Here is a 25231-nt window from a genome sequence, read left to right as displayed (position 1 = left end):
GAGTGGCTGGAATGATGTGTGTGTGTGTGTGTGTGTGTGTGTGTGTGTGTGTGTGTGTGTGTGTGTGTGTGTGTGCAGGGCGGGGGTCTGGACACCACTTCCTGTGTTTGTACGCCGGCCTCTCTCATTGTTCACTTGTGATTACATCATCACCAGCAGGAAGCACACACACCCCGACAGCCTCAAGCCTGTGCAGGGTGTGTGTGTGTGTGTGTGTGTGTGTGTGTGTGTGTGTGTCTCTGTGTGTAAAAGATGAGAAAATTGAAAGAAGAGAGAACGAGAATGAGGAGAGCATGACTTTAAAAGTGAAAGGTTGTACAGTCTTTCCCATGGGCTATGCTGCACATGTACACACTCACACACATTCAAACATGGGTTGGTCCATTGTCATTGATGTCTATTGTGATAGGACCCCCTGCTTTCCTGTCCATGTACCCACCCTTCCTACAAGTTATTGTGACTACTACTACAGTACACCGAGGAGGAGTGTGTCTGTTGGTGGGAAGATGTATAGGGAGGATGGAGGCAAAAGAGCAGCGTTATGATGTCACACACACACTCCACATGCACACACACACACACACACACACACACACAGTCTACTATCATCCTCTGCATGTTTGTACGTGTGTGTATCTGGAAGACTAGAGTCTAGCCTGTTGAACAAGTTAAATCCACTGATTTTGAAAAGTTTTAGTCATACAACCTGGAACTGTTATAATTATACTGTATGTATGTACAATACCGGCAGCCAATGATGGCCACAATCGTCTTTGTCCAGTCAAAACCATGTATCTCCAAAATGTCGACTTTTCATGCAACAAGAAAAACAGCCTTGTCTTAAGCTTAATCAAAATTTATTTTTGTAATTCAGTGGGTTTTAGAGGGTTGTTGTAGGAAAAAAGGCTGTTTTTTATCAGACCAGAACAAGTTTGTAGCCCCTTTCAACCAGTCATATCTATTGCTCTATGCGTAGATTGTATGTATCTGTCAATATGTGTGTCCCTACCAGGTATGCAGCCTCTCTCATGAATTGTTTAGCAGGTTGTTTCCACACAGCGGGGACAGTGATTACCCATCTGATCGCCTCTCCCTCCAGCACTGATGACGACTGGTCCTTCACTTCCTGAAACCGAATCAAATGGAACACTCAGAATCGTACTGAAGATGTGAGTTTCAGTCTTTAGCAAAACACTTTATGAGCTACAGTACAGCAAATATTTAGGTCATCTCTACACCTTGGCTTGCAAAGTATATCTAAATAAATCACACACACACACACATACACACACACACACACACGTATAAACAGTGTATAAACATGTCCACCACACTGCACCATACTGCAATCATAACGTGCACCTTTAGAGCATGTTCCCTGAAGAAGCGCAGGGCGTGAGCAAACACCTCGATGGCCCTGACCCTCCGACCGTTGACGGCGTCCAGCTCCGTCTCCATGGTGAGGTCCTGTAGCAAAACACAGCCGCAAATGCTGAAACACTGCTGCAAGAACAAGTCATCTTTCTGTTGCTTAAAGGGGATACTTTAGCATTTTTTATTTCTCTTCCATAAAGTCCGGAGACTTGCGAGAAACAAAGTTACAAAAAAAAAGAAAGCAGCGGAGGCCAAGATATCCAGATATATATATATAGATGAACTATACTCCAGAGAGTATAGTTCAAGCTCCAATTACACTGCATCCTACACTTCCCACAATGCATCTCGACCTAGATGTTTAGAATTTACCCTTTCAGTCTGGATGTATTGTGTGAAGTTGTCTTTCTGTCACTACTACCCATATACTCATATATATTACACTTGTGCTGTGGATCTTCATCTTGAACTTATCGAAGTAGAGCCAGTGCCGGGCCTCCTCTGGGTCCAGGTCGTGGTAGAAGTCCCGGGCTGCAAACCCAAAACTGTGGAACCGCAACTCAGGAGTCAGCAGCAGACACGTCGGGCTCTTCTGATTGGCCACCCCGGGGTCGCCGCCCTCCCAGCGCCTGCGTGCGTAGATTGGAGGAAAAAGATGTCAAAGGTAGAAACTCATAGAATAGAATTGAATTGAAGACAATACACACAGCCTTTACTTCATCATGTGGATGGCTTCTGAGTCCTGTGTAAAGCTAAATGCATAGCCGCTGGAGGTCGTCCCAAAGTCTATTGCCACGACAACCGAGAACGGGCAGGACATCCTGGGTCTGACTTCCACCCTCTGAGAGAGAGAGAGAGAGAGAGATAGAGAGAGAGAGAGAGAGAGAGAGAGAGAGAGAGAATTGTGTGAGTTGTAGCTCGTACTGATAGGAGAACTCTCCATAATCACTCCTATTGGATAGATTCTCTATTTACTCCTCTCCTCTCCTCTAGTCTTTATTGGGCACTTACTTTAAGTCTACACTTCCCTTTAAACTCTGAGTGTAAGTGTATTATAAACCACTAATAACAGTGAGAAGTGGATGTGGGTTTATATGTCGTGTTTAAGAGCTCTATATAAAGAAAATAAGTAGAAAGGGTAAAGGGTGTGTAGGAGTTTCTGTGGTGAATGTGTGTGTGTGCATAGTTACCGGCGAGGGTGAGGGTGTGAGGGGTGCGATGCTGCAGTCATTTCTAGCTGTGGCAGGCGATGAAGGAGCTGATAAAGTATCACCTGGGAATTCATGGAGAAAGAGGAAGGGAAAGAGAAATGTAAAGATACGCAGTGGTGGCTAACTATTAAAATCTTATTACAAATATAAACACGTTTCAGCATTGGCAAAGCAGTACACGTACTCCACTGGAAAATGAACGGAATTGCCAAAAAAAGTAGTTTGAAGCGATATGCAGCAAGGGAAGCGATATCTTATCACAAGGAAGGAGACATTATTGGACTGTCCTCAACTGCTGATGCTAACACACATACAGAAAGCACCTTATTTTTCATAAACTCGACCTTAAGCTCTCTAAATGTGAGATTGAATATCTGTAGTTTCACTGGGATGACTGGAATGTTGCTGGAATCTGATTTGAGTAATATTCCCAAGTGGGAGAGAGGGACATGGAAAGGTCTGTGTGTTCACGCTCCAAAAGATAACAGTGAGTCATTTTGACCAGGTTGCCATAGTAATAAAGCATGTGTATAAACTATGCAGTACTGTATTTGTGTCTCACCGGGTATCTGCAGGCTGTTGGGTTCTGGCTGCACCACGTCAGCCATCTTTACAGGAGCCAGGGTCTGCAGAGAAAAACACCAACATCAACATGATGTAAATAGAATAATGAATGCTTCATGGCTTCCAGATAAAATAACGTAAAATAAATATAGTGCACTAGATAGTGACTAGGGAGCAATTTTGGACACACCAAAGATATTCTTGAGCCAAGAAAAGGAAGTAAGGAAGACACACCCCAACTGTTACAGCACACTTGAACTTCCAGCTCCCATGCTGCTATAACTCAGAGGCCAATGACTGGTTGCTTGGACAAGCTTTCAAGTTTATGAATCCGAATGTCTTTTGAATACCATATATGTAAATGCAATATACGACATGAGACAACTTTCTGTCGGGGTTACAGTTTTTTCCAATCACTATGACAATTTTTTCAATACTTTTAACAACTTTCCTAAACTCTTAACACAGCACAACATCCGTCTGTGTAGGCTATACAATTAACACATTTCTTGTTGCTTTGACACAAAATGCATACAGTTAACACACATTTTAAATGCTTGAACTTCTTTTACACACAAGCTCCACCAAGACCAAAACAATGGATTATTATTGACAAATTTACAAATGCTTTCACATGTATGTCAGAACAGATAACATCATGTTCTAAACCTAACTTATAGGCTAAAGTCAAAGTGAACAGCTGATCGTATTGTAAATTGAAACACACATGTATCCCCTGCATTTTATACATGCATTTATTGAGAAACAGCTGATTGAAGTTATGCAAATAGATCAATCACAGCTGATTCCCTTCTAGGAAACACACTCAGGTGTTGAGGTTCTTTCAATCACATGATCATATGGTAGTACAGTAAAAGAGGACCTATTTGAACAATACACTGTAGATGAACACAGAAAATAAGAAAAATGCCTTCACGAGGGAGAGAAAGAGGAGTACCAGGACAATTCTGTCTCTGTCTCCTTTTTTTCATAAACCGTACATTCTATAAAGCTACTCTGAGATGGGTCATTCATTTTTTGTATTGAATTTCTGCAGCAAAAGAAACAAAACGGTGGCCGGGTTGGTTCAGTGGATAGAGCAGGCGCACATATACTTGGAGGTCTATGCCGCGACGCAGAGTTCCAGGGTTCGAATCCAACCTGTGACGATTTCCTGTATGTCTTGCCCCTCTCTCTCTTCCCTTTCTCAACTAGCTGTCCTGTCAAATACAGTTTTTTACGATCGCTATGACAATTTTTTCAATACTTTTAACAACTTTCCTAAACTCTTAACGCACCAACACACCTACAACACACAATTGACAAAACAGTTAATTTCATGCTCAAAATCACACATTGAAAACTAAACTCCAACACTAATTTTCAAAATACAATAATTCACTAACACAATACACTATGTCCACCAAAACAATGCAATCATGTCTCAAAATCAAATAATTCTTCCAAAATATTAACACATGTTCTCTTCCAACAGGAACATTTAGTCAATCACTGCACAATGTCATACAAAACACTAACATCAGATGGAATTACAGAAACTGCATTATTTGATATGTGTCAGGTCTGCCCTTATAAAATAGACAATAGTATATTGTATTGATCATAGATTGTGTTTTACACTGCAGTTTCTCTTGAAGCATCTCTACATTTTTGTTTTGTTGGGTTTAGTAAATGCATGCATTTTGTTTCTTTTGCTACAGAAATTCAATACAAAAAATGAATGACCATCTCAGAGTAGCTTTGTAAAATGTACAGTTTACTGTTTGAAAAAAAGAAGACAGAGACAGAATTGTCCTGGTACTCGTCTTCCTCTCACTCATGCAACAATTTTTCTTACTTTCTTTGTGTTCATCTTTATTGTTCCTTTTCCACACAAAATCAGCCCAAATAGGTCATCTTTTACTGTATGTACTACAGTAACATATGGTCATGTGATTGAAAGAACCTCAACACCTGAGTGTGTTTCCTAGATATCAATCAGCTGTGATCGATTTTCATAACTTCAATTAGCTGTTTCTCAGTAACAACAGAATAAAATGGAGGGGATATATTTGTGTTTCAGTTTACAATATGAACAGCTGTTCACTTTGACTTTAGCCTATATGTTAGGTTTAGAACATGTGAAAGCATTTGCAAATTGGTCAGTAAAGATCCATTGTTTTGGTCTTGGTGGAGCTTGTGTGTACAAGAAGTTCAAACATTTAAAATGTGTGTTAACTGTATGCATTTTGTGTAAAAGCAACAAGAAATGTGTTACAGTTTTTTCCGATCGCTGACACTTTTTTCAATACTTTTAACAACTTTCCTAAACTCTTAACACAGTTAGCACAACATCCATCTGTGTAGGCTATACAATTAACACATTTGTTGTTGCTTTGACACAAAATGCATACACTTCTTTTACACACAAGCTCCACCAAGACCAAAACAATGGATTATTATTGACAAATTTACAAATGCTTTCACATGTATGTCAGAACAGATAACATCATGTTCTAAACCTAACTTATAGGCTAAAGTCAAAGTGAACAGCTGATCGTATTGTAAATTTAAACACAAATGTATCCCCTGCATTTTATACATGCATTTATTGAGAAACAGCTGATTGAAGTTATGCAAATAGATCAATCACAGCTGATTCCCTTCTAGGAAAGACACTCAGGTATTGAGGTTCTTTCAATCACATGATCATATGGTAGTACAGTAAAAGAGGACCTATTTGAACAATATAGCCTACTGTAGATGAACACAGAAAATAACAAAAATGAGGAGGACCAGGACAATTCTGTCTCTGTCTCCTTTTTTTCATACTCTGAGATGGGTCATTCATTTTTTGTATTGTATCTCTGCAGCAAAAGAAACAAAATGGTGGCCGGGTTGGTTCAGTGGGTAGAGCAGGCGCACATATACTTGGAGGTTTATGCCTCGACGCAGAGGTCCAGGGTTCAAATCCGACTTGTGACAATTTCCTGCAAAACACAATCTATGATCAATACAATAACTATTGTCTGTTGTAAAAGGGCAGACCTGACACAGATAAAATAATGCAGTTTCTGTAATTCCATCTGATGTTAGTGTTTTGTATGACATTGTGCAGTGATTGACTAAATGTTCCTGTTGGGAGAGAACATGTGTTAGTGTTTTGGAAGAATTATTTGATTTTGAGACATGATTGCATTGTTTTGGTGGACATAGTGTATTGTGTTAGTGAATTATTGTATTTTGAAAATTAGTGTTGGAGTTTAGTTTACAATGTGTGATTTTGAGCATGAAATTAACTGTTTTGCCAATCGTGTGTTGTAGGTGTGTTGGTGCGTTAAGAGTTTAGGAAAGTTGTTAAAAGTATTGAAAAAAGTGTCATAATGATTGTGAAAAACTGTAATTGTATAGCCTACACAGACGGATGTTGTGCTAACTGTGTTAAGAGTTTAGGAAAGTTGTTAAAAGCATTGAAGAAATTGTCATAGCGATCGCAAAAAAACGGTAAAGCCCAAAAAATAATCCTTACAGTAAAAAAAAAAAATATATATATATATGTATATATATATATATATATATATATATATATATATGCATGCATTTACTAAACCCAACAGTTTAGTTTTCAATGTGTGATTTTGAGCATGAAATTAACTGTTTTGCCAATTGTGTGTTGTAGGTGTGTTGGTGTGTTAAGAGTTTAGGAAAGTTGTTAAAAGTATTGAAAAAATTGTCATAGCGATCATGAAAAACTGTAAACACAAAACAAGTAAACACGTGGACAAGTTAGAGAAACTAAGAGTAACTTGATAAATGTTGCGTGCACTTATTCAAAAGACTCATTCGCATTTGTAACACACATTTTATGATCTTGGGCACAGGTCTGACAGAAATGTTAATTATGGAGGACGAGAGAATGAAAAGATGTTTGTGCATGAAATGTGAGAAAAAGACAGCGAGTGTATCTATATAATTGTGTGTGTGTGTGTGTGTGTGTGTGTGTGTGTGTGTGTGTGTGTGTGTGTGTGTGTGTGTGCGTGTGTGCGTGTGTGTGTATTGTATTGCAGCTCTGGAATCATTGGATCCGTCTGTGATCTGAGCCAAGAGCCCACTAAACAGATGAGTGCAATGAAACAAAGCTGTGTTTGTTTAAATCTCATTCTGTGTGTGTGTGTGTGTGTGTGTGTGTGTGTGTGTGTGTGTGTGTGTGTGTGTGTGTGTGTGTGTGTGTGTGTGTGTGTGTGTGTGTTTTGTGTAACTGAGAAAGTAAGAGAGAGAAGACCATGAGTTAGTTTGACACCCTTTCTTGGCGTGCATGCATGCAACATCTGCGTGCATTTATTCATGCGTGTGCCTGAAACATTTAAGCATTTGAATGCGTACTTCTGCATGTGTGCATCATTGGCTTTCTTTCCCAGTGTCCGTCCCTGCTATTTAATGATAAAACCAGAGAGGAGTTGAAACTCCACATCCTTTCCCTGTTTCATCATACTTTTTTATGTTTTTGTTCTCTTTCATCCTGTCATCTCTTTAAGATCAATGCACGATGCAGTGGACAATTTAAACCCCCCTTGCCCCACAATTCTTTTCTTCTCTCTCTCTTTCTCAGACACACAACTAAGATCTAGCAAGGGAACAGCAGAACAAGCAACTTTGACTTCCCTGAGACGTTACATTACGGACAGATTGTGCAACACACTCCACTTTTATGCACCATTAACAATACAGTTCTCTCTTTGAAGTATATAGGGCAGATTTACTGGCAAGACAGGATTTATTATTATACTCTGACAAATTATAACAAAAAACACTAATGCAAAATAGTACAAACATGCAAGTTTGACGGATGTTTTTTGTCCAAAGCTGCTTAAACAATGCATTCAACTACCATTCCAGCAAGAGCTACATGTCATTACAAATTAAACATTTTTTTATGTTAACTCACCTCTTTGAATGCTGTTGCAACACTATGCTCTTGTCCTTTGTCTCTCCAAAAGTATTCCCAAACTCCGCAGTCTGAAGTTTGGAGTCTGTCTCCAGGGAGGTGGAGATGGAGAAGGGAGGAACAGGAGGAAACTGTGACTGAATACAAGAGGATGCTTTCCTAGAAATCCCTTTTAAAAAATTAAAGACTTCCCACTTGAAGGCAGATTTCCCAAAATTGGAATTCCCAAGTCAGAAAAGATCCCAATGAGATGTGATGGATGAAGAGACGAGTTGCAACAAGGAAAAGAACTATGTTTCTCTTCTTCTTCTGAGAAAAGTCAAACTTTTCCTAATGAAGTGAGATTTGTAATTTTGTCTCTCTGCAGTCGAGCTCGCTGCCTCTCCGCTCTGTGCAGGAATGTCAGAGAAAAGTGTTGACACACACACACACACACACACACACATTGCAGGAGTGGGAGGGCTATGACAGCGCATATGGGGGAAATTCTGGGGGTTTACCTCACTGGGAAATTGTGTTTGTGTGTGTTGGAGACTGAGGGGTGGAGTATTCCTGAGCAGGCGGTGTAACCCAGTTAAGTCATCTTGCCCTCTCTATCCCCTCCCACTCCTCCATATCTATCCTTCCTCTGTTTAATTATTTCTTCCTGTCCTCTTCTTTGCTTCTCTTTTCATCTTGTCTCCTCTTCATTTCTCTTCACATGCTGTTGCTTTGTTCAAATTAATTTTCTTTTTTGTCTCCTTCCACTTCTTTGTCTTTATCCCTTTACTTTCTGTGTTACTGCTCATTAACCTTTTAATAACCTTCATGTGCAACTTTCTAACTTTGCAGACAAAAGCAGGAAGCAGCCAGTAGTGTTGGGTCAACCTAAAACAAATGATAAACTCAATGTAATGTCAATGTTTCAGTCTACTTTAAAGGAACAGTTTGACTTATTTGGAAATATGTTTATTTGCTTTTTTGCCAAGATTTAGATGATGAGATCGATATCAATCTCATGTCGGAAAGTGGTATCAATGACAATCAGTTTAATAGTTAAACTGTAGCTTTTGCGGTACTCTTACCCAATACATGTTTTCTCTTGCTGTGTGTGTGTGTGTGTGTGTGTGTGTGTGTGTGTGAGCGTGCGTGTGGATCTGATTTCTCCCCTCTAGCTGTGATTGAAAGCATACATTAACCCCCAGTGCCTGCAAACACACACACACACACACACACACACACACACACACACACACACACACACACACAAGCTGGCCCCACTCCCAATGGGCAGAGGAAGTCAGACCTCTTGAGTATTCGAAAGAAAAGGCCTCTGGTATATACACATACACTCAGTCTCCTTGTCCTGTCAGATTTCCAAATCAAATTAGGTTTTTGTGTGTGTGTGTGTGTGTGTGTGTGTGTGTGTGTGTGTGTGTGTGTGTGTGTGTGTGTGTGTGTGTGTGTCTGGAAGCCATTAACTGGCATGTCTCCCCTTGCTGCCCAAAAACCAAGAGGCCCCATATAGATCCTGCCATCACCTCTCTCTTTCTCCTTCTTTCTTTCATGCCTCTTTTATTGTTCCTACATCTGTCACTTCTCTGTTTTATGGGCCATTCTTTTCTCTCTTTTCTCTTGCATCTTTCTTTGTTTAATCCATTGTTTTTGATCCCTTGCCCGCGTTCATTTGCTCCAGGGAATTTTTTTATTTTAATGACTAAAATTAGCAGTCGGGTGGCAGCATTTCAACAGCTTTGCTATCAAACCTGGGCTTTTCATGATTTCGGTATTTTTCATGACGCCTCTGTTTTGCAATCAGCTTCATCCTAATCTTTATTAGACCTGCCTAAACCCACCATATAGGGGCCGCAGTCAGGCTCCTGCATCATCCCCCAGAGACTCAAAATTCTGAAACAGATCCGGTATAGGTGCAGCCTCACCCTTCTCCTCGGACGCAGGAAGCCCAACACAGGAAGTGATGGGTTCACTTGACAGGAAGGAACCCCTACGCGGCATTCCTCTCATGAAGTTCTCGACTGACGGAAACACACCCATAACATACACATGCAAGCGTGCATGCAAACGCACGCACTCTAAGATACTGTTCTTCCTTTAGCTGCTCTAAATAGAGCCCTATCTCAACCGCAGCCCGAATGAGAACCTGTTACTTTCCCTCCAGATAGCATTCATAAATACAAAAGCAATTTTTGGGAAAAGATATTTGTAAATGCAGTTAAGTTGATTATATCTTGTTGATAGCTTTACGTACATAGTGTTGACAACAACATACATTTATGTTAGTGCATGTTAAAGCAAAAGTTCCACGTGCTAACATGGTACCACTAGCTACAGGCTACTGTTAGTGGCCAGCTATTCGGTTAGCACAAAGAGTGGCACTATGGGGAAACAGCTAGCCTGCCTTTGTTCAAAAGTTTTAAAAAAACTAGCACCCCTAAAGCTCACTAAACACATATAAACATTTGTGCTATAAGCTAAGCAAACCGGCTGCTGATGGTAGCCTCATATTTATTATATTTATTCAGACATGAGAGTGAAATCAATCTCCTCATCTAACTCTCGGCAAGAAAGTGAATAAGCATATTCCCCAAAATGTGAAACTATTCCTTTAAAGGTCCCATATTGTGGTAATTTTCAGGTTCATACTTATATTGTGGGTTTCTACTTTATACTTGAACATGTTTACATGCTTTTATGATCAAAAAACATTATTTTTCTCATACTGTCTGTCTGAATCAGGGGCGTCGGACTGGGGGGAAAAAGGGGACTGAGTACCCAGGGCCCTCATGTGAGGAGGGCCCAGAAAGATGCTAGAATGAATAGCTGTGGATGCGGGGAGGGGCCCATAGAAAATGTCTTTCTACAGGGCCCAGAATTTTGTGCTACGCCCCTGGTCTGAATGTACCTGTATTCACCCTCTGTCTGAAATGTTCAATTTTAGTGCTTCTCTCTTTAAGCCCCCCTCCCAAAAAAGCCCAGTCTTCTCTGATTGGTCTCTGCACCGTCATTGCAGCCAGGGAGAGAATGTAACAGCACTTTCTACCTATATTGTATAAGTGTGACATCACAACTGTACTGAAGTCCTGACGGCTCGTTTAAAGGCACTGTCTCTGTATATGGGCTGTGTGAATTTCTCTGTGGATTGAGCGTTTTAATACTTTTACAGTATTTATATAGCACCTTGACCTGCTTATAATCAAAAAAGAAAATTTTCACATTATGGGATCTTTAACATAAAAGTATAATGCATGTTTTGTATGAATTTTTCAAATGAAATATAATAATAATATAATTGGTGAGCTTTAGGGATGCTGGTATGCAGATCGTTTTAGACCCAGGCTAGCTGTTTAGCTGTTTCCAGTCTTTAATGCTAAGCTAACTGCCTCTAGCTTCATATTTACCGTACAGACAGAAGAGTTGTATCAACATTCTCATCTAACTAAGCTGTCTCTAAAGTCTGTCAAGTTCAAGTGATAGATGCTCTGCACAATCACATGTCATTTGGAAAGCTGCCATTCTAATTTTTCTCTTTTCTTTCATTAAGGTAAATATTGGTCATGGATATGCAGATCCCCTCACCCTGTGCTAGTATTGTGGGTTAAGTGGTAATAATTATACAACCTCTCGTAAAACAAATCGTCCTGCACAAGTACTGCATGACTTTTTGCACCTTTTTTTTTTTTTTAAAGCAAACACACGAGGGGCCCAGAGTCTGAACATGCGAGTGTAAAACACACAAGGGAATCATTAAAGTGGCAGTAGAAATATCTGCATGTACCTTGTAACTCCTTGTTTTCTTTAAGGTTTCTGGAACAAATGTGTAGCAGGAATATATTTCCATGTTCACTAAAGTCCTTGTTAAATTCGAACACATACTGTAGGCCTGTTGCTTATTGGAGTGTTAACAGCACCTCAGTGGTGAGTGTTAACAGGACCTCGGACTATAAGCACTTGTAGGTGCAGGAATATTTGAGTTTGTGCAGAAAATAATAAAGGCAATTTTGTACCTTGGCGTGCGTGCTAAAGGGCTACTTTCTGCTCATGTGCATGCAAGGGTGTGTCGTATGTTCCAGTGTGTGTAAGGGTGAATGTGTCCATGTAAGTGGCATTGGACAAACTCACCGGTGAAGCCTGGGGTGGGGACAGGGCCACAGGAAAGGCTGGGGTACACACACACATATGAAACATGACTGCCCTCTGACATCAAGTCTGGGCTATTGTGTAATAAAATGAGAGGGAGAGCAAGGGGGAGAGAGAGAGAAGTGCAGGAAGGGAATTTATGATTTATGATTCAATAGCAAAAATAGTTGGTATAATGTATGGCAGAGGAGAGAGAAGAGGGAGGGGACTTCATGTAATAGCAGTGAGAGAAGGAAAGAGGTGGGAAAAAGTGGAGTACCTAATTTAGTCTGTAACTAAATAGTGAGTGTGAGCACAGTTGGTATGTGTGCATGCATTATATTGCTGTGTTCTCTTTGACAGTATATTTGGGTGTGGGCAGTGTATTAAATCTGCAATACCGTCTCATATCAAATTAAGTTTCATCTTTCTAACTGCCTTTGTCATGTGTGAACAGAGCAGAAACTCCAGTTAAAGCATAGGGTCATTGAGATAAATTTGACTAGTTTTGGTCTCCAATTGGCTGCAGCGTGTACATGCATGTGTGTGTGCTGTGTGTGTGTGTGTAATTACAAGGAAACAAACCATTTCTGTAGCCTTTTATGAGTTTCCCAAGGAGAGGTATCACAGGCTAGTGTGCAAATAAACTGCACACACACACACACACACACACACACACACACACACACACACACACACACACACACACACACAGACATAGATTTAAGGTGACACTCTGAGGAACATTTGGTGTTCTTTATTTAATGTCCCCATCGCCTTCTCAACACATGCACAGCCATTCATCTTGCATCCAGCTGAGAGAATGCAGAAATAAGGTAGCCAGCTGGAAATCTGGTACAGTGACGATTTACGGTGACATGGAGCTTCTCTGAATGTTATATACTACATGTAGGCCAAGCAGTGCTGTAGTGCAAGATTCATGGAAGAATATGCAGTATAGTCACTTGTTTTCACTGACTATCATTAGTGGTTACGGGAGTGCAGTACAGCCTAGGTTCCAGCTACACAACTTCCAGCCACATTGACAACACAATGATAATGTTTGTGCCAGGGGACAAACCGTACTGCCCCACAACCATACTGTGTGTTACAGTCGCCCTCCGCTGTGATTTTAGGGTAATGCACCTTATTTTACTGCTGACCCGGGACATCTCCTCTCTTTTAGCTTTCAAGAGGACAGCTGGGTTGATCCAGGAGAAAGTTGTAATATCCTGTTGTTAATTGCACCTGAATCATTATGAGGTGTGTAGGACAGAGACTGAATGATGCTTTTAAAAATGTAGCACTGGATTCTTTATATAGGTGTGGCAGTTCAGCCTTAGATTTTAATTAAGTGTTTAAGTGCCAAAAAGCTAGTGAAGTAAAATGGCCTCAATTATCTGTGAGTCAGGAGCAAGAAATATCTCTACATACTCCAACATATATGTCACCATCATCATGTTATTAATGCCAAACAGTGTTTCTGATTCAGAACAGCTGTCATTACTAAAAACATTGTCAGCTCTCTAAACCTGCATGATGGAAACAGGCGAAGCTGAGTTTTTAGAAAATATATTATTAAATAATATTGCTCTATTAAAATACACAAAAAGGGACATTAAATCTTTGAAATGTTATAATTGAAGTATTCAATTTGGACCGTTTTCTGCACAAAAACTAATAACATAACCTTTGTTAATAAATGCATCAAGTTATATTCTGGTGCCATTGTGCAACCTCAGTTTAGGCCCCATTTGTGCTCATGTGTTATGAATACATTTGAGTCAGAGCTGACTTTGTGCTTTTCAGAAATATAAATACCCAGTGAACAGAGGGGTGTTTGATAATACTTACTGCATTTCTTAAGGTATTTCTATAATCCTCAAAGACTCTTCTAACCATGTGTGTCCACTGCACAATAAAAATTCCCTAATAACAACTATGTTTTTTAATCCAATTGGCTCCCACAAATCGGTATGTCTATTATTGCTTAATTTGTATGACAATTTCATTAGTTAATTGTCTATATTGATTTTACTTTCCAGCACCAGGTTTAAAGCTTCTTTTCACTAGTGATAGTCAGTGATCAATGATCAAATAAATACAATACTGTGAAGTTTGTGGGAAAGTTTCAGATGGATGGACACATTGCTGTGAGGGTATTTCAATAATCCTTCAATTTAAGACTGTATATATATACTAAATATTTATCTTTCTTAAAAACAGTAATTTTACACTAATAGATGAGGCACAAACTGGGAATTCCCCTGACCCTGAAAAGCTGCTCACACTCAGATATTAAATTCTTTCATCTACTGTAGGCCTACTTTTACTCTCCTCAGTCTTGTCCTCTCTCTTTCTCATCCCTAACAACCACCTCCTTTACAAACATACAACCAAAGCCTCTTCTGTTAAAGAAAGGTCAGACCAAGTTAAAACAACCACATTGTCAAATATTAACTGGTCATAGTGATTATAAAAAGTGTCAGAGAGAAAAATGGGTTCTATTTTGTTTACCTACGTGAGTTGAGGTGGGGCGCGGTTTGTGGTCGGCTGGGCCAATAGCATCGCTAGGAAGTATTGACTGACGTAGATTCCAACCAATGACTGAAGTGTACAGCTGGACAAACGCGACCCACGACATACCGTTTCTTTCCCCCTCGACGTTTCTGCAGAGAAACAGAGGATTTATCCGTTTTTAACCAATAACGTGAGCAAACCGACAGAGGAAACACGTATTTATTCATCGTATTGGAGATTATTAGGAGAATATATTAACTGTGTGGTTTTCCTGTGACGTCCGGGACCGGAAAATAGCAGTTTCCCCCCGACAGCTGGTTTGCGGATTCCCCCCTACAAGCTTGAAGCTGTGTGGTGAGTCTGTTGTTATTAGTGGAGTAAAGGGGGAAGCTAGCTGTTTGCTACAAAAAGAAAGAAAGAAAGACAAAAAGAAAGAGGAGCAAGATAGCAACCAAAAACGCTAACCGGCTAACCATGTTAAAAAGCAATAACTTGTGTTATTTTCTGTATAAGAGCCTATTTCCTTAATAACTTGCTTCAGTTTGACGGCTAATAATATTTATTGTGTTGCACCACTTAAGCCTTAGAATATCCGTCTAAAAAGAAAAGAAAAAAACTTTTAGAAAAAATAATGGTGGCAAACCAACTTTAGTCTTCTCCTACATTAGAAATAGTTGTATTCTGGTAGACTAACGTTACAACATTGGAGCACTGTCAAGTTCGTGTCTTCAAATGTTGGATTTAGATCTTTACTTAGATCAGTAACATATGATACATATGATTATATATAGGCCTACACTGATTCGAACAACAGACAGACCTTGTGAGTTATAGTCTGCTGTTTATGTTGATAAGCATTTAGTCCACAGAAAGTCAATTAAAGTGTTGATTATTTGTCATTTATCGGCAGAAATGTTTATATTTTCGAAGCCACGCAGGCATTTGTGTTTCGGGAGACAGTAAAAAAGTGTACTGTGGAACGTTAGTGATGTTGTGGCGGAGCTTGATGGATGTTTGTTCACAGGTTGCATTCAAGTACTCATAGTGAGCCCCGATTTTCGACGCTCAACGTTACTGTGACGTGTAGTGCTGAAACGATTAAATAGCTACATCGTTGGTTCACTGGTTCCCAACCTTTGGGGCTTTTGACCCTTTAGGAAATTGTGATGCATTTATCACTATTGTAGTTGATTAACCCATAATGAAATAACTGTAATTGCAAACAGTGTCTGTAACAAAAGAAGTAGTGTTCTACACTCAGTTGTCAGTTTATTAGGTTTACCAAGCTAAAAGTAATGTAGTCTTATTTTGGTGCTGTTAAAGTGTAAAAAATATAATTTGTATGAGAGTTGTTTATACTATTTAGTCTACCCTCATTGATATAGACATGGTGGACAAAATATTAGAAACCCATCCTAGTATAATACAATACGACTCAACAACACAACCGCAAACAACATTCTCCAAAATGATCATAAAGTTGAATCAACACCTCTCTAAAACAGTCTTAACAAAATCTGAACATTATAACCTTCATGGAAGATTTATTGCATGATTGTTGTATTAGACTTGGTTAATTTTAGTTTTGTACCAAACAAATTGGCAGCTGAGTATATGTAGTTACTTTTTATATGTCATGACTGAATGAGCAGTTGTGGCAATATAAATAAACTCATGGTGGCCTTAAGGCATTCACAGCAGTCATTTCTTCAGCGTCAAACTGTGACTTATAGGTGTGGGTGGGGTCTCACTGGACCTATGCACTGGATGCACTTCGTTTGCTTGAAAATAAAATAATCACTTTTCTTGGCTGATTGTAATAAGTTGTTGCAGGCAGAAACACAAGAATCATCCCTCGTTTGCTGCTAGGCAACCACAACGTCAGCTGCTGTCAGTCGCTCAATTAGCGTAACTAACAACATTAACCACTGGGACTTCAAACCAGAGGAGAAAGGTGGCCGGTTAGCTAAGTTGGTAGAGCGGGCGCACATATGTAGAGGTTTATTCTTCGACGCAGAAGGTCCAGGGTTCGAGTCCGACCTGTGACGGTTTTCCTGCATGTCTCTCTCCCCCTTTCATATCTCAGATTTCCTAGCCAATAAAAGGCAGAAATGCCCCCCCCAAAAAAAAAAAAAAAAAAGCCTATTTCAGGCTGTGACACTCCAAGCCTGATGATGTTATTTGTGTTTTTGATTAAATAGAATGAGGAAAATAAACCACGATCCACATATGGTACATTTATCTCAACAGAAAAAAAGCCTGGCCTGAGGAAATGGTCAGTGATTTACAGTGTTTTCCTTTTCAGAGTGCATCAGAGCTGGATTTTGTTCAATCTTGGGATATATCATCGAATCACGCACTCTTAGCCTCTGGGGGGAATAGGAATGCAAATACTGCGGAGGGATTTAACCAGATGTTGTGGTGTAGCTGCTTGCATATCCGGGCCACGTCTGTTTCTGTGCGTCGCTGCAAATTGTTTTTGCACAATAAACAAACTGCTCTTTGGTCAGTTTGTTTTTCATTTGCTCTCTACGTACACTGTATGCCTGCACCATGCATACTAATATTTGTCAGTGTTGTTAATGATGTTCATCCTTCAAATGGAAGTCGGCATGTTCTCAATATTGTCACTTGCCATGCACGTGTCAATATTCAGATGAATTCAGACATCTCAGCTAGGGCTGGTCAATATGGTTGAAATCACATTATCAATAAGTATTTTACAATCCATAAAGATCATGATATAGCAAACGTTTGCAATATCACACATTAAATACTCAAACTGATGTTTAAAGCACTGTTATGGAGTACATGAGACCAAACCCTTCATACCGCATTGGTAAAGTAAAAGCTTCAATAAGTAATTTTGTTAGTTTTTAATTACAGTTTGCTCAAAGCTAGACCTAAAACTATTAATCAGTTAATGAATGAATTGATATTTAAGTAGCCTAATGCATCAAGAAAAAAAAACATTATTTTCCTTCAGCCCCGCAAATGTGATGATTTTCAGTTTTTTGTTTTATATTATTGTATACTAAATATATTTGGAGTTCGGACTGTTGGCGGGATAAAACAAGACATGTGAAGATGTTGCCTTGGGTTGTGGGAAATCGTGATAGGCATTTATTTGACATTTTCGCGTTACTTTCGCGTGTAATTCCCACATTCCTGACAGACATGAATGCAGCACCAGACCACGTGACCGACCCAGCTTTCTAACGTTAGCAAGGTGGCTAACAGGATTTAGCTAAGTTGAGCTACGTTGCATCGCAGCACAGTAATCCCCACTGGAGAAACGACGGACACGCACTCTTTGCCGTGTAGTTGCTAAAACTTTGTGTAACGTTACGATTCGAAGCGAACACCTAGAGCACAATGCCAGGTAACTTCACATTTTAAACGATCAACTGTTCGTCTTGTGTGTGTGTAAAGCCGTTATAATCCCCAGAGCGGAGGCTTGTTATGTTGACCTGCTTCACTGATGCTGCCATGCTGTAGCAGCGTGCTAGCTGATAGCAGAGCAGCCGACTTTGTTTGGCCTCATCCGAACGGGAATGGAGTTTGACCTCGGTGCATGGTTTACCTGTTATCGTAGTTTGTGTCTTTTTTTATTTGGTGCTTTGTTTGTGATCAAGCCGTTTTCATGCAAAATCACTTTACGACTTTAATGAAAATAACCTAGCCCGCTGCGCTGCCCTTTGTTGTTGCAGAGATAGCTTTCACCTTAGGCCCGCCCATTGACAGCACAGCTATGTGTATCTGTTTGCAGCTACGGTAAACTAGCCACTTAGCATTACCTCGGCTAAAACCGTCCAATCCATTTAACAACTTCCCAGGTAGGCCTGGACACCTGGTTTAGCCCGTTAGCTCTCAGAAACCGCTAGCATGCTATAAGCTACTACGACGCAGCTCCCATAAGTACAGACTGTAACGTTACACTAACGTAACTGTTAGCTACACTGCTCCGCATATTGGGTCTGTGGGAGATTTTACAGTGTTAGCATTTTGTGTTCCTCCTAATACATTAGCAAATTATGTTAAAACAACAAACTCATCAGTATTATTCGATTATTTTCACGTGTAGAGTTTATTATTTTTAGTTTTTTAAACTGTTTGGTATTACTACCTGCGCTTATTTTGTTATCCCACACATTTCAGTTGTTTACAAAACAGTTTACAATTGGGATGAATGAGTTCACTTGTGGACATTTTTGGTAATAATTGTATTAACTTGTTTTTAAGACTGCTACCAACAATTATTTCGTTATTAATGAATGTAACATGCATTTGCTTAAGTAATTGTTTAGACAGAAAAGTGTCCATTCATGTTTATTTCTTTCTCCAACAATCCAAAACCCCAAAAAAATCCTCCTTTTGACAAGGTGGAACCATTAAATCTCAACTGTCATTTGTGCTTTCTAAATTAGTTAAAACAATTAATCAAGTAACCCCTAACATGGCAGACAATAATACATGTCTATCATAGTTTCCCGGAGTCCAAGGCGTTAAATGTTTTTGTCCGACTAACTAACCTAGGCTGGGCGGTATGACCTGAAATGTATATTGCTGTGTAATTTGAAGCACAGACGGTAATGGTATATTTACTTTTCTTAAAATTTAATATATGCTTCTAAAGGGGTAAAACACTGGTATGGCAACTGTAGGCTACTCTTAACTGTATTACTAGGCCATATTTCACATAATAGAGAATAGGGCTGGACCCTACTGTTAGACTATTCTGATATTCCTTTGTTGGGTAGGTAGGTATTATGGAACCCCTTTAGGTTGACTCAAGTCCTGCATCACCCTGTCAGGCTTCTAATTTGCAATAATGGCTGTCTCACGCCACATTATCCCTTACTTAATAGTGACATTTTGAGTTTTTCCTCCCTTTAACAGAAGTACAACTGCAATTAATTTTCAAATAGAAATTCCCATCTCTATTTGAATGATCTAATTTCTGAGTTTGTCATTTTAAGTCTGTAATCCACTCCTCTTATACAACAAATGCATAAGTCTTGAGGTGAGACATTATTCCAGAATAAGATGGGGAACATTCATGAGGAGTTGCAGTAAAGAAATGCATAATCAAGGCAGCAATATGGACATTTATTACTGGCATTCATCAAGAGGCAGGCTTAATTTCAGCCTAGAAACATCCAGTCAGAAAACGTTTATCTGCAACTACAGCGCAACTGAAAGTGTTCCAGATCAAGAAGAACAAGAACATGAGGTCATTTAACCCAGAACTGGACCTCAATCATATGCCATTTTTTTGTTTGTTAATTTTGTCAGAATTTTTATTGTCTGTCGTCCTACTGCCGAGCAGCATTTAACCTTTCCACTGTTTATCCTACACCCTCATCAAATCAAACTCTGCTCGCGGGCATGGAGAATGCTAGGCTCCGCTAAGTAAATATTACATGGTGAACAACACATGGTTATGCAACATGAACACGTTTAAGTGCTACATGCAGTACATAATGGCACAGTGCTGTGTCTCCACTTTTCCTTCTTCGTGCTCCATGCGCTCTTGTGTTGCCTGGCCAGAGGCATGTTTACAGTGACTCAATTGTTGGAATTATTTGATAGGGTTTGGGATCCACGTGATCATTTTTAGCTTGATGGCTTTCATACATTTTTGTAGGGCTGGGCAATAATTCAATGATAATGTATGGTTGTTCCCTAACACTTTATAGACTACAGTAAAAGTGAATTTCAACACACTGACACACTTGCGCATGCAGGCTTCAAACGCTTGGAGCATGCTGGCGCCTTGCGCAACCAGTGCAGAATTAAATTTAGGCTTGTGGTATTCTTTTACTAAATGTTCTTTCTTACCCTCTCTCCTTCCCAGAGTATTATTTACCTTCATAGCTAACATCTCGTGTAAATCTCTGCACTGCATAATTGGACTGCTTTATCATTGTCCACAGACAGAAACACTGACAGCTTTGACCCAGGCAGACACCCCTCCTCTTAGTCTACTAACCTACTTAGATTATACACGTTCATATGAACTCCTCTGAAGGACAGTGTGTCCGTGCTGTCAGTCTGCCCCGGGTCAAACTCAGCTCTCACGTGTTGATTTTGATACATCGACTGGGACATAAATGTAAAACATTATGTCCTGAATTTGGAAATCGGGTTCTTATATGGGTGAAGCTGCTGGGAGCCGGACCTCGCAAGTCAAACCTTGCTATAGTGTGTCTGCGTGAGGCTGACCCTGGGGCTGTGTGTGCGGCTCGGTTGAGATCATCGCTTCACTTTTCTTTCTTTCTTTTTTTTTTTTTCTTTCTCTCCCCGCTGCGAGGCCGCAGTTGAGTCATGACAAGTCTGTTTGAGCTGGCTGGCAGTCTGAGGATGATGTCATAGTGGGCATTTTGCATCAGAGCATGAGTTATGTGTTCACAAAAGTAGGACGTGCAAATAATCATGTCTAATCACAATTTTTTTTTTTTTTTTTAAAGTTAAAATTCCCTCTTTAAGCATAGTCAAGTCAAAGTGAAAGGTAAGGTTAAGACGAAGTGCAACAGGATGGAAGTTCTTTACATGAAGATGAAGCTGGCTCTTTTAATGTATTAAACCCGTTTTCCTTCTTTTAAATAAATCATAGTTGTGTGTGTCTACGTAGCATCGTGCAGCACCATTACTTTACTGTCTAACTTTTTTTCTACATCGCTACTCAACCTTGTGCTTTTCTCTGAAATTTATTTTACAGTTCTGTTGCATCCTTGACTTACATTTAACTTTTGACACTGTTTTGCTCCACACACTGAAGCCAAACTCTGTATGGAAAGAGGAAGTTCATATTGTGCTATATTTTCTGTTTTTATTAGTGCAATCTGCCTGACTTAACACTCTGGGTGAATGTTTGCCTGTAAATGTCACTATGTCTTCATGATGTCAGTCTGTGTGTGTGTGTGTGTGTGTGTGTGTGTGTGTGTGTGTTTTTTCCTTGTTAATAATAATGCTGTGGCCTGTTACCGCAGCACTGCAATTCACCAACCTGAAAAAAACAAAAGATTGTTGTCGGAAAATGCCAACAACTCTATTCAGCCCTCAGACTCATTTAGCTGTTTGCAGTAAGAACATTTCTAGATATCACGGAGTAGTTTTGGAGACCAGGTTCAGTCCCATCCGCTGATGCAGTTTTCAGTCTGCCTCTTATTAAGATCATGAGATATGGACAATTGTTCTTTGGCGGTTTTATCGTTTATGAGCACTGAGACTCGAATACATTTCTACCAGTGGGAGCAGTTTTTCAGCTGTATCTTAAATGCAATTGAGATGCTAATTTGGATTCTGAAACGTTGAAGCCTTGATTCAGATGAGATAACGTAAACTTGCGTTTAAGGGCCAATAAGACCCAGCTGTGGGCTAATGAATAGATGAGTCATAGTTATCTGGCGTCAAGAATGGAACCAAATGAAGTTTGCATGGTGTTTATTTTTTTTTATTTTTTTTGGGGAGACAAGTAATTATACGTGAGAGTTCCTGTTTTTACATCTTGACCATTTTCCTAACTATTACTCTTATGCGACTGTCTTCTTGTGCAGAGCCGGCTGAGATGAGCGGTCCAGAGGTGGCCAAGACACCGGGCGGTGGCGCTCCGGGCAAGGAGGGAAAGGAGCAAGTGGCCAATGGGCACGCAGGAGAGGGCAGCGACGCCAACCCATTCGCTGAATACATGTGGATGGAGAATGAAGAAGAGTATAACAGACAGGTGTGTGCTCATACTATGTTTTATAGACATGGAGCACACCAGGAACAGTTTTAATTCTTTATGCTCTGACCCGGAGAACTTGAGACTTAACGCAGCAATACAATTTCTCTCGCCTGCCTGGATGAGTCATGTGTTTTAATGCCACCCCATTACTGGGAAGAGTTCTCTTTGGGGAAACCTTCCACCTACTTGTCATGCAAATGATCCCTCATATATTCCTCCTCTGTCCATCCATCCTCTTGCTCTTTTTTCCCCCCGCCAATTTCTCTCTGCCCTTGCACGTATGTCACTCATCTCCCCCTTTCTTCTCTCCCTCGTCATCTCCCAGGTGGAAGAGGAGCTGTTGGAGCAGGAGTTCTTGGAGCGCTGCTTCCAGGAAATGCTGGAGGAGGAGGACCAGGATTGGTTCATCCCTTCACGCGACCTTAACAACCAGGGGGTGGGGCAGCTCCAGCAGCAGCTCAACGGCCTGTCGGTCAACGATCACCACAACAACCTGGAAGAAGTGGCGGTGAGTCACAGTTGCATCCGATTTCACAACAGAGAAGCCCACTTAGAAATTGATGAACACCCAAGAGTTCAAACGAGCATGCGCTTACTCTTTCTCCATGTCTCTTTCTGCAGAGGAAGAGCATCTTGAATCCCGAAGCAAAGGAGTTCGTCCCGGGGAAGAAATACTAGGAGTCCCCCTCACCCCCATGGAGCCTCCACGCGCGCGTGCACACACACAACAGTTCTCACATATTCCCAGAGACTCTGGCGGCCATGACCGCACACACACTGATATACATACATACATACACACACACACACACACACTCACTCCTACACACTTGAAGTCAATGGCGTGCTGGCAGGCCCAGTTGGGGGGTGGGGGGATTTCTTTTTCTTTCTTTCTTTCTTTTTCTTTTTGTTTCTTTAATCTTTTTATTTCTTGTAAACTGAGGGACATTGGGAACAGGGGTGGGGGAGGGGTGTAATACCAGCACCGCCCTACTGCGGGCGCTAGCTCATCACTGCATTTCAGATGACACTGGTGATGTTTACAGAGTATGCAGATCTTATTGATGTCCCCTTGGAACTGAGGCAGCTACCAAGGAGTGATGCCAGGACAAAACATCTAATAAACATGAAAAATTGCTTCACATACTTGTTAATTTGTGTGCTGTCAAAACTTGAAAAGCATCGTCAGTAGGTTAAGGGTTTCCATACCAGTGAGGTAAGAAAACGACTTACTTATTTCAGGGGACTTGATGGGTTTCTGCCGCTGCTCTGTTGTGTCATCACGGTCAGTCATACCCGTTATCGTTTGCTCCTATGTCATAAGCTCCTTGTGACATCACAGCTATTGTGCATCTAGAAATGCGGGTTCTTATTTGTATCCGCGGCGGCTCCGTTTCAAACCAAATACAGCCCCACCCTCCCTGCACGCTTGTTTTGAAGTGTCATCAACAGACAAGGACAGGTGTAATCATGGATACAAAATTATTTTCCCAATTTATGTGGAAGTCCATGTTTATCTTTTGTCCAGTTTATTAGAACAGAGGTGTGATTTTTCTAAATCATGCATCAAGTCGAGTGTATTATAGAGGAAAAGGTCCGATTATTCAACCTTTAAAAAAAGAAACTCAGTTCTCAAATTTATTTTTGTTCCCGGCTTCATCCTATAGTTCAATTTGGATTTATGGGGTGTAGTGAACAACCTTGTTACAGGGGAGTATTTGGTCTGGAACACAGCCACTGCCTGCCGGAACAACTTAGTTTGTCCAGCATCAGATCGAGTGTCCATATCCAAATCAGGTTTTCAAATAGCCTCTCCTCCTTTTTTTTTCTTTTTTTTTTTTTTTTTTTTCCTCTTCATGTTTGTGAGGATGAGTCATTTTGTGTCTCTACTGGGTACAGTAACCTGTGGTGTCCATTCAGTCCTGTTTGCAGGAGGAAATGTTGAGGGGACAGTATTGTCATGGCCAATCAGAATAAAGCAGTATGGAACACATGGCAGACAGTATGGCTTCCTTGCTGTTCTACTCTTTGTATGTTGACGTTTCTGAGGAAGTTCTTTTTCACCATAAATCTTTTTTTTTTTTTGTGGTCTGGCTTTCCCTGAAGCATCGCCCCTTAGTGCAAGTATAATCTCTGTTAAGTTGTGAGCCAATAGGATAAAGTTGTATATGTGAAGATGCTTTTAAGGAAATCCAAATTGTAATCAACAGTAATCTATAATTAGTTGTTTTCTAGATCTCAGCCATTTTGGTTTAAAAAAAAAAAAATGCAGAGGCAGTATTGTCATAAGAGAGAATCTTGTGATCTGAACATTAATGCTCATGCCACTGTTCATTGGTGGTATAACATTGACAATAATGTCTTGTGTATTTTACTGTATTAGTGTTAAGTAGACACTTGTGCACTTGTACTTCATTGACTTAAGAAGTATCTGACAGGTGAAGGCACTTCTTTCCATCTGTGCAGCTTTTCCGATTTTTCAGCCTAACAAGTATTCAAGTGTGTTCTTAAACCGAGCAGGAGACCGTGAAACCTTGGTTAAAATGGAACTTCCTCACACAGTTTCGGACCAACAGCTGTCGGATGGCACCCTGGTGAAGCCAATAGGATTGTCCGCCAGGTGGATTGTACAACATGAAATCATTTTTGGTGATTTTTGTTTAGACGCGTTAGATGACCGAAGCCGTAAAAAAAAAAAAAAAAAAAAGAAGAGGTCCAGAAGACAGAGTATGAATTTCAATACGAATAAAAATAATGAAAAAAGAAGAATAA

At 40.2% G+C, this 25231-nt stretch overlaps 2 protein-coding genes across 4 annotated transcripts in view; one reads left to right on the top strand and one right to left on the bottom strand.

Moving 5' to 3' along the window:
* Window positions 1-8642, bottom strand: part of hspa12b (heat shock protein 12B) — a 17046-nt gene extending 8404 nt beyond the window's left edge. The window contains exons 1-7 of the mRNA XM_036005729.1: window positions 8095-8642; window positions 3148-3211; window positions 2565-2647; window positions 2091-2215; window positions 1817-2003; window positions 1363-1467; window positions 1010-1126 (exon numbers count right to left, since the gene is read on the bottom strand). Coding sequence (XP_035861622.1) covers window positions 1010-1126; window positions 1363-1467; window positions 1817-2003; window positions 2091-2215; window positions 2565-2647; window positions 3148-3193 — 663 coding nt within the window. The 5' untranslated portion in view covers window positions 3194-3211; window positions 8095-8642. The remainder of the gene's footprint in view (window positions 1-1009; window positions 1127-1362; window positions 1468-1816; window positions 2004-2090; window positions 2216-2564; window positions 2648-3147; window positions 3212-8094) is intronic.
* Window positions 8643-14817: 6175 nt separating this feature from the next.
* paip2b (poly(A) binding protein interacting protein 2B) lies at window positions 14818-25171 on the top strand. 3 transcript variants are annotated; one of them, XM_031288383.2, is made up of 4 exons: window positions 14818-15084; window positions 22290-22456; window positions 22785-22967; window positions 23081-25171. In XM_031288383.2, exons 2-4 carry the CDS (start codon window positions 22301-22303, stop codon window positions 23135-23137), a joined length of 396 nt encoding a protein of 131 aa, XP_031144243.1. In that variant the 5' UTR covers window positions 14818-15084; window positions 22290-22300; the 3' UTR covers window positions 23138-25171. The 3 variants fall into 3 exon arrangements, with proteins under 3 accessions (XP_031144243.1, XP_031144244.1, XP_031144242.1); XM_031288384.2 differs by having other exon boundaries at window positions 14839-14945; XM_031288382.2 differs by lacking the exon at window positions 14818-15084 and adding an exon at window positions 17910-18112.
* The last annotated feature ends 60 nt before the right edge of the window (window positions 25172-25231 follow it).

Source organism: Sander lucioperca, chromosome 9, assembly GCF_008315115.2.
Source record: "Sander lucioperca isolate FBNREF2018 chromosome 9, SLUC_FBN_1.2, whole genome shotgun sequence".
Taxonomy (NCBI): Eukaryota; Metazoa; Chordata; class Actinopteri; order Perciformes; family Percidae; genus Sander; species Sander lucioperca.
The sequence above is the reverse complement of the archived record's forward strand: the minus strand, read 5'-3'. Positions and strand labels throughout refer to the sequence as shown.

Bases quoted from the DNA above. Each gene is read 5' to 3' on its own strand.
- paip2b (XM_031288382.2), top strand. The intron at 22,457-22,784 runs GTGTGTGCTCAT...GTCATCTCCCAG, and splicing joins AAGAAGAGTATAACAGACAG to GTGGAAGAGGAGCTGTTGGA. The intron at 22,968-23,080 runs GTGAGTCACAGT...CTCTTTCTGCAG, and splicing joins ACAACCTGGAAGAAGTGGCG to AGGAAGAGCATCTTGAATCC.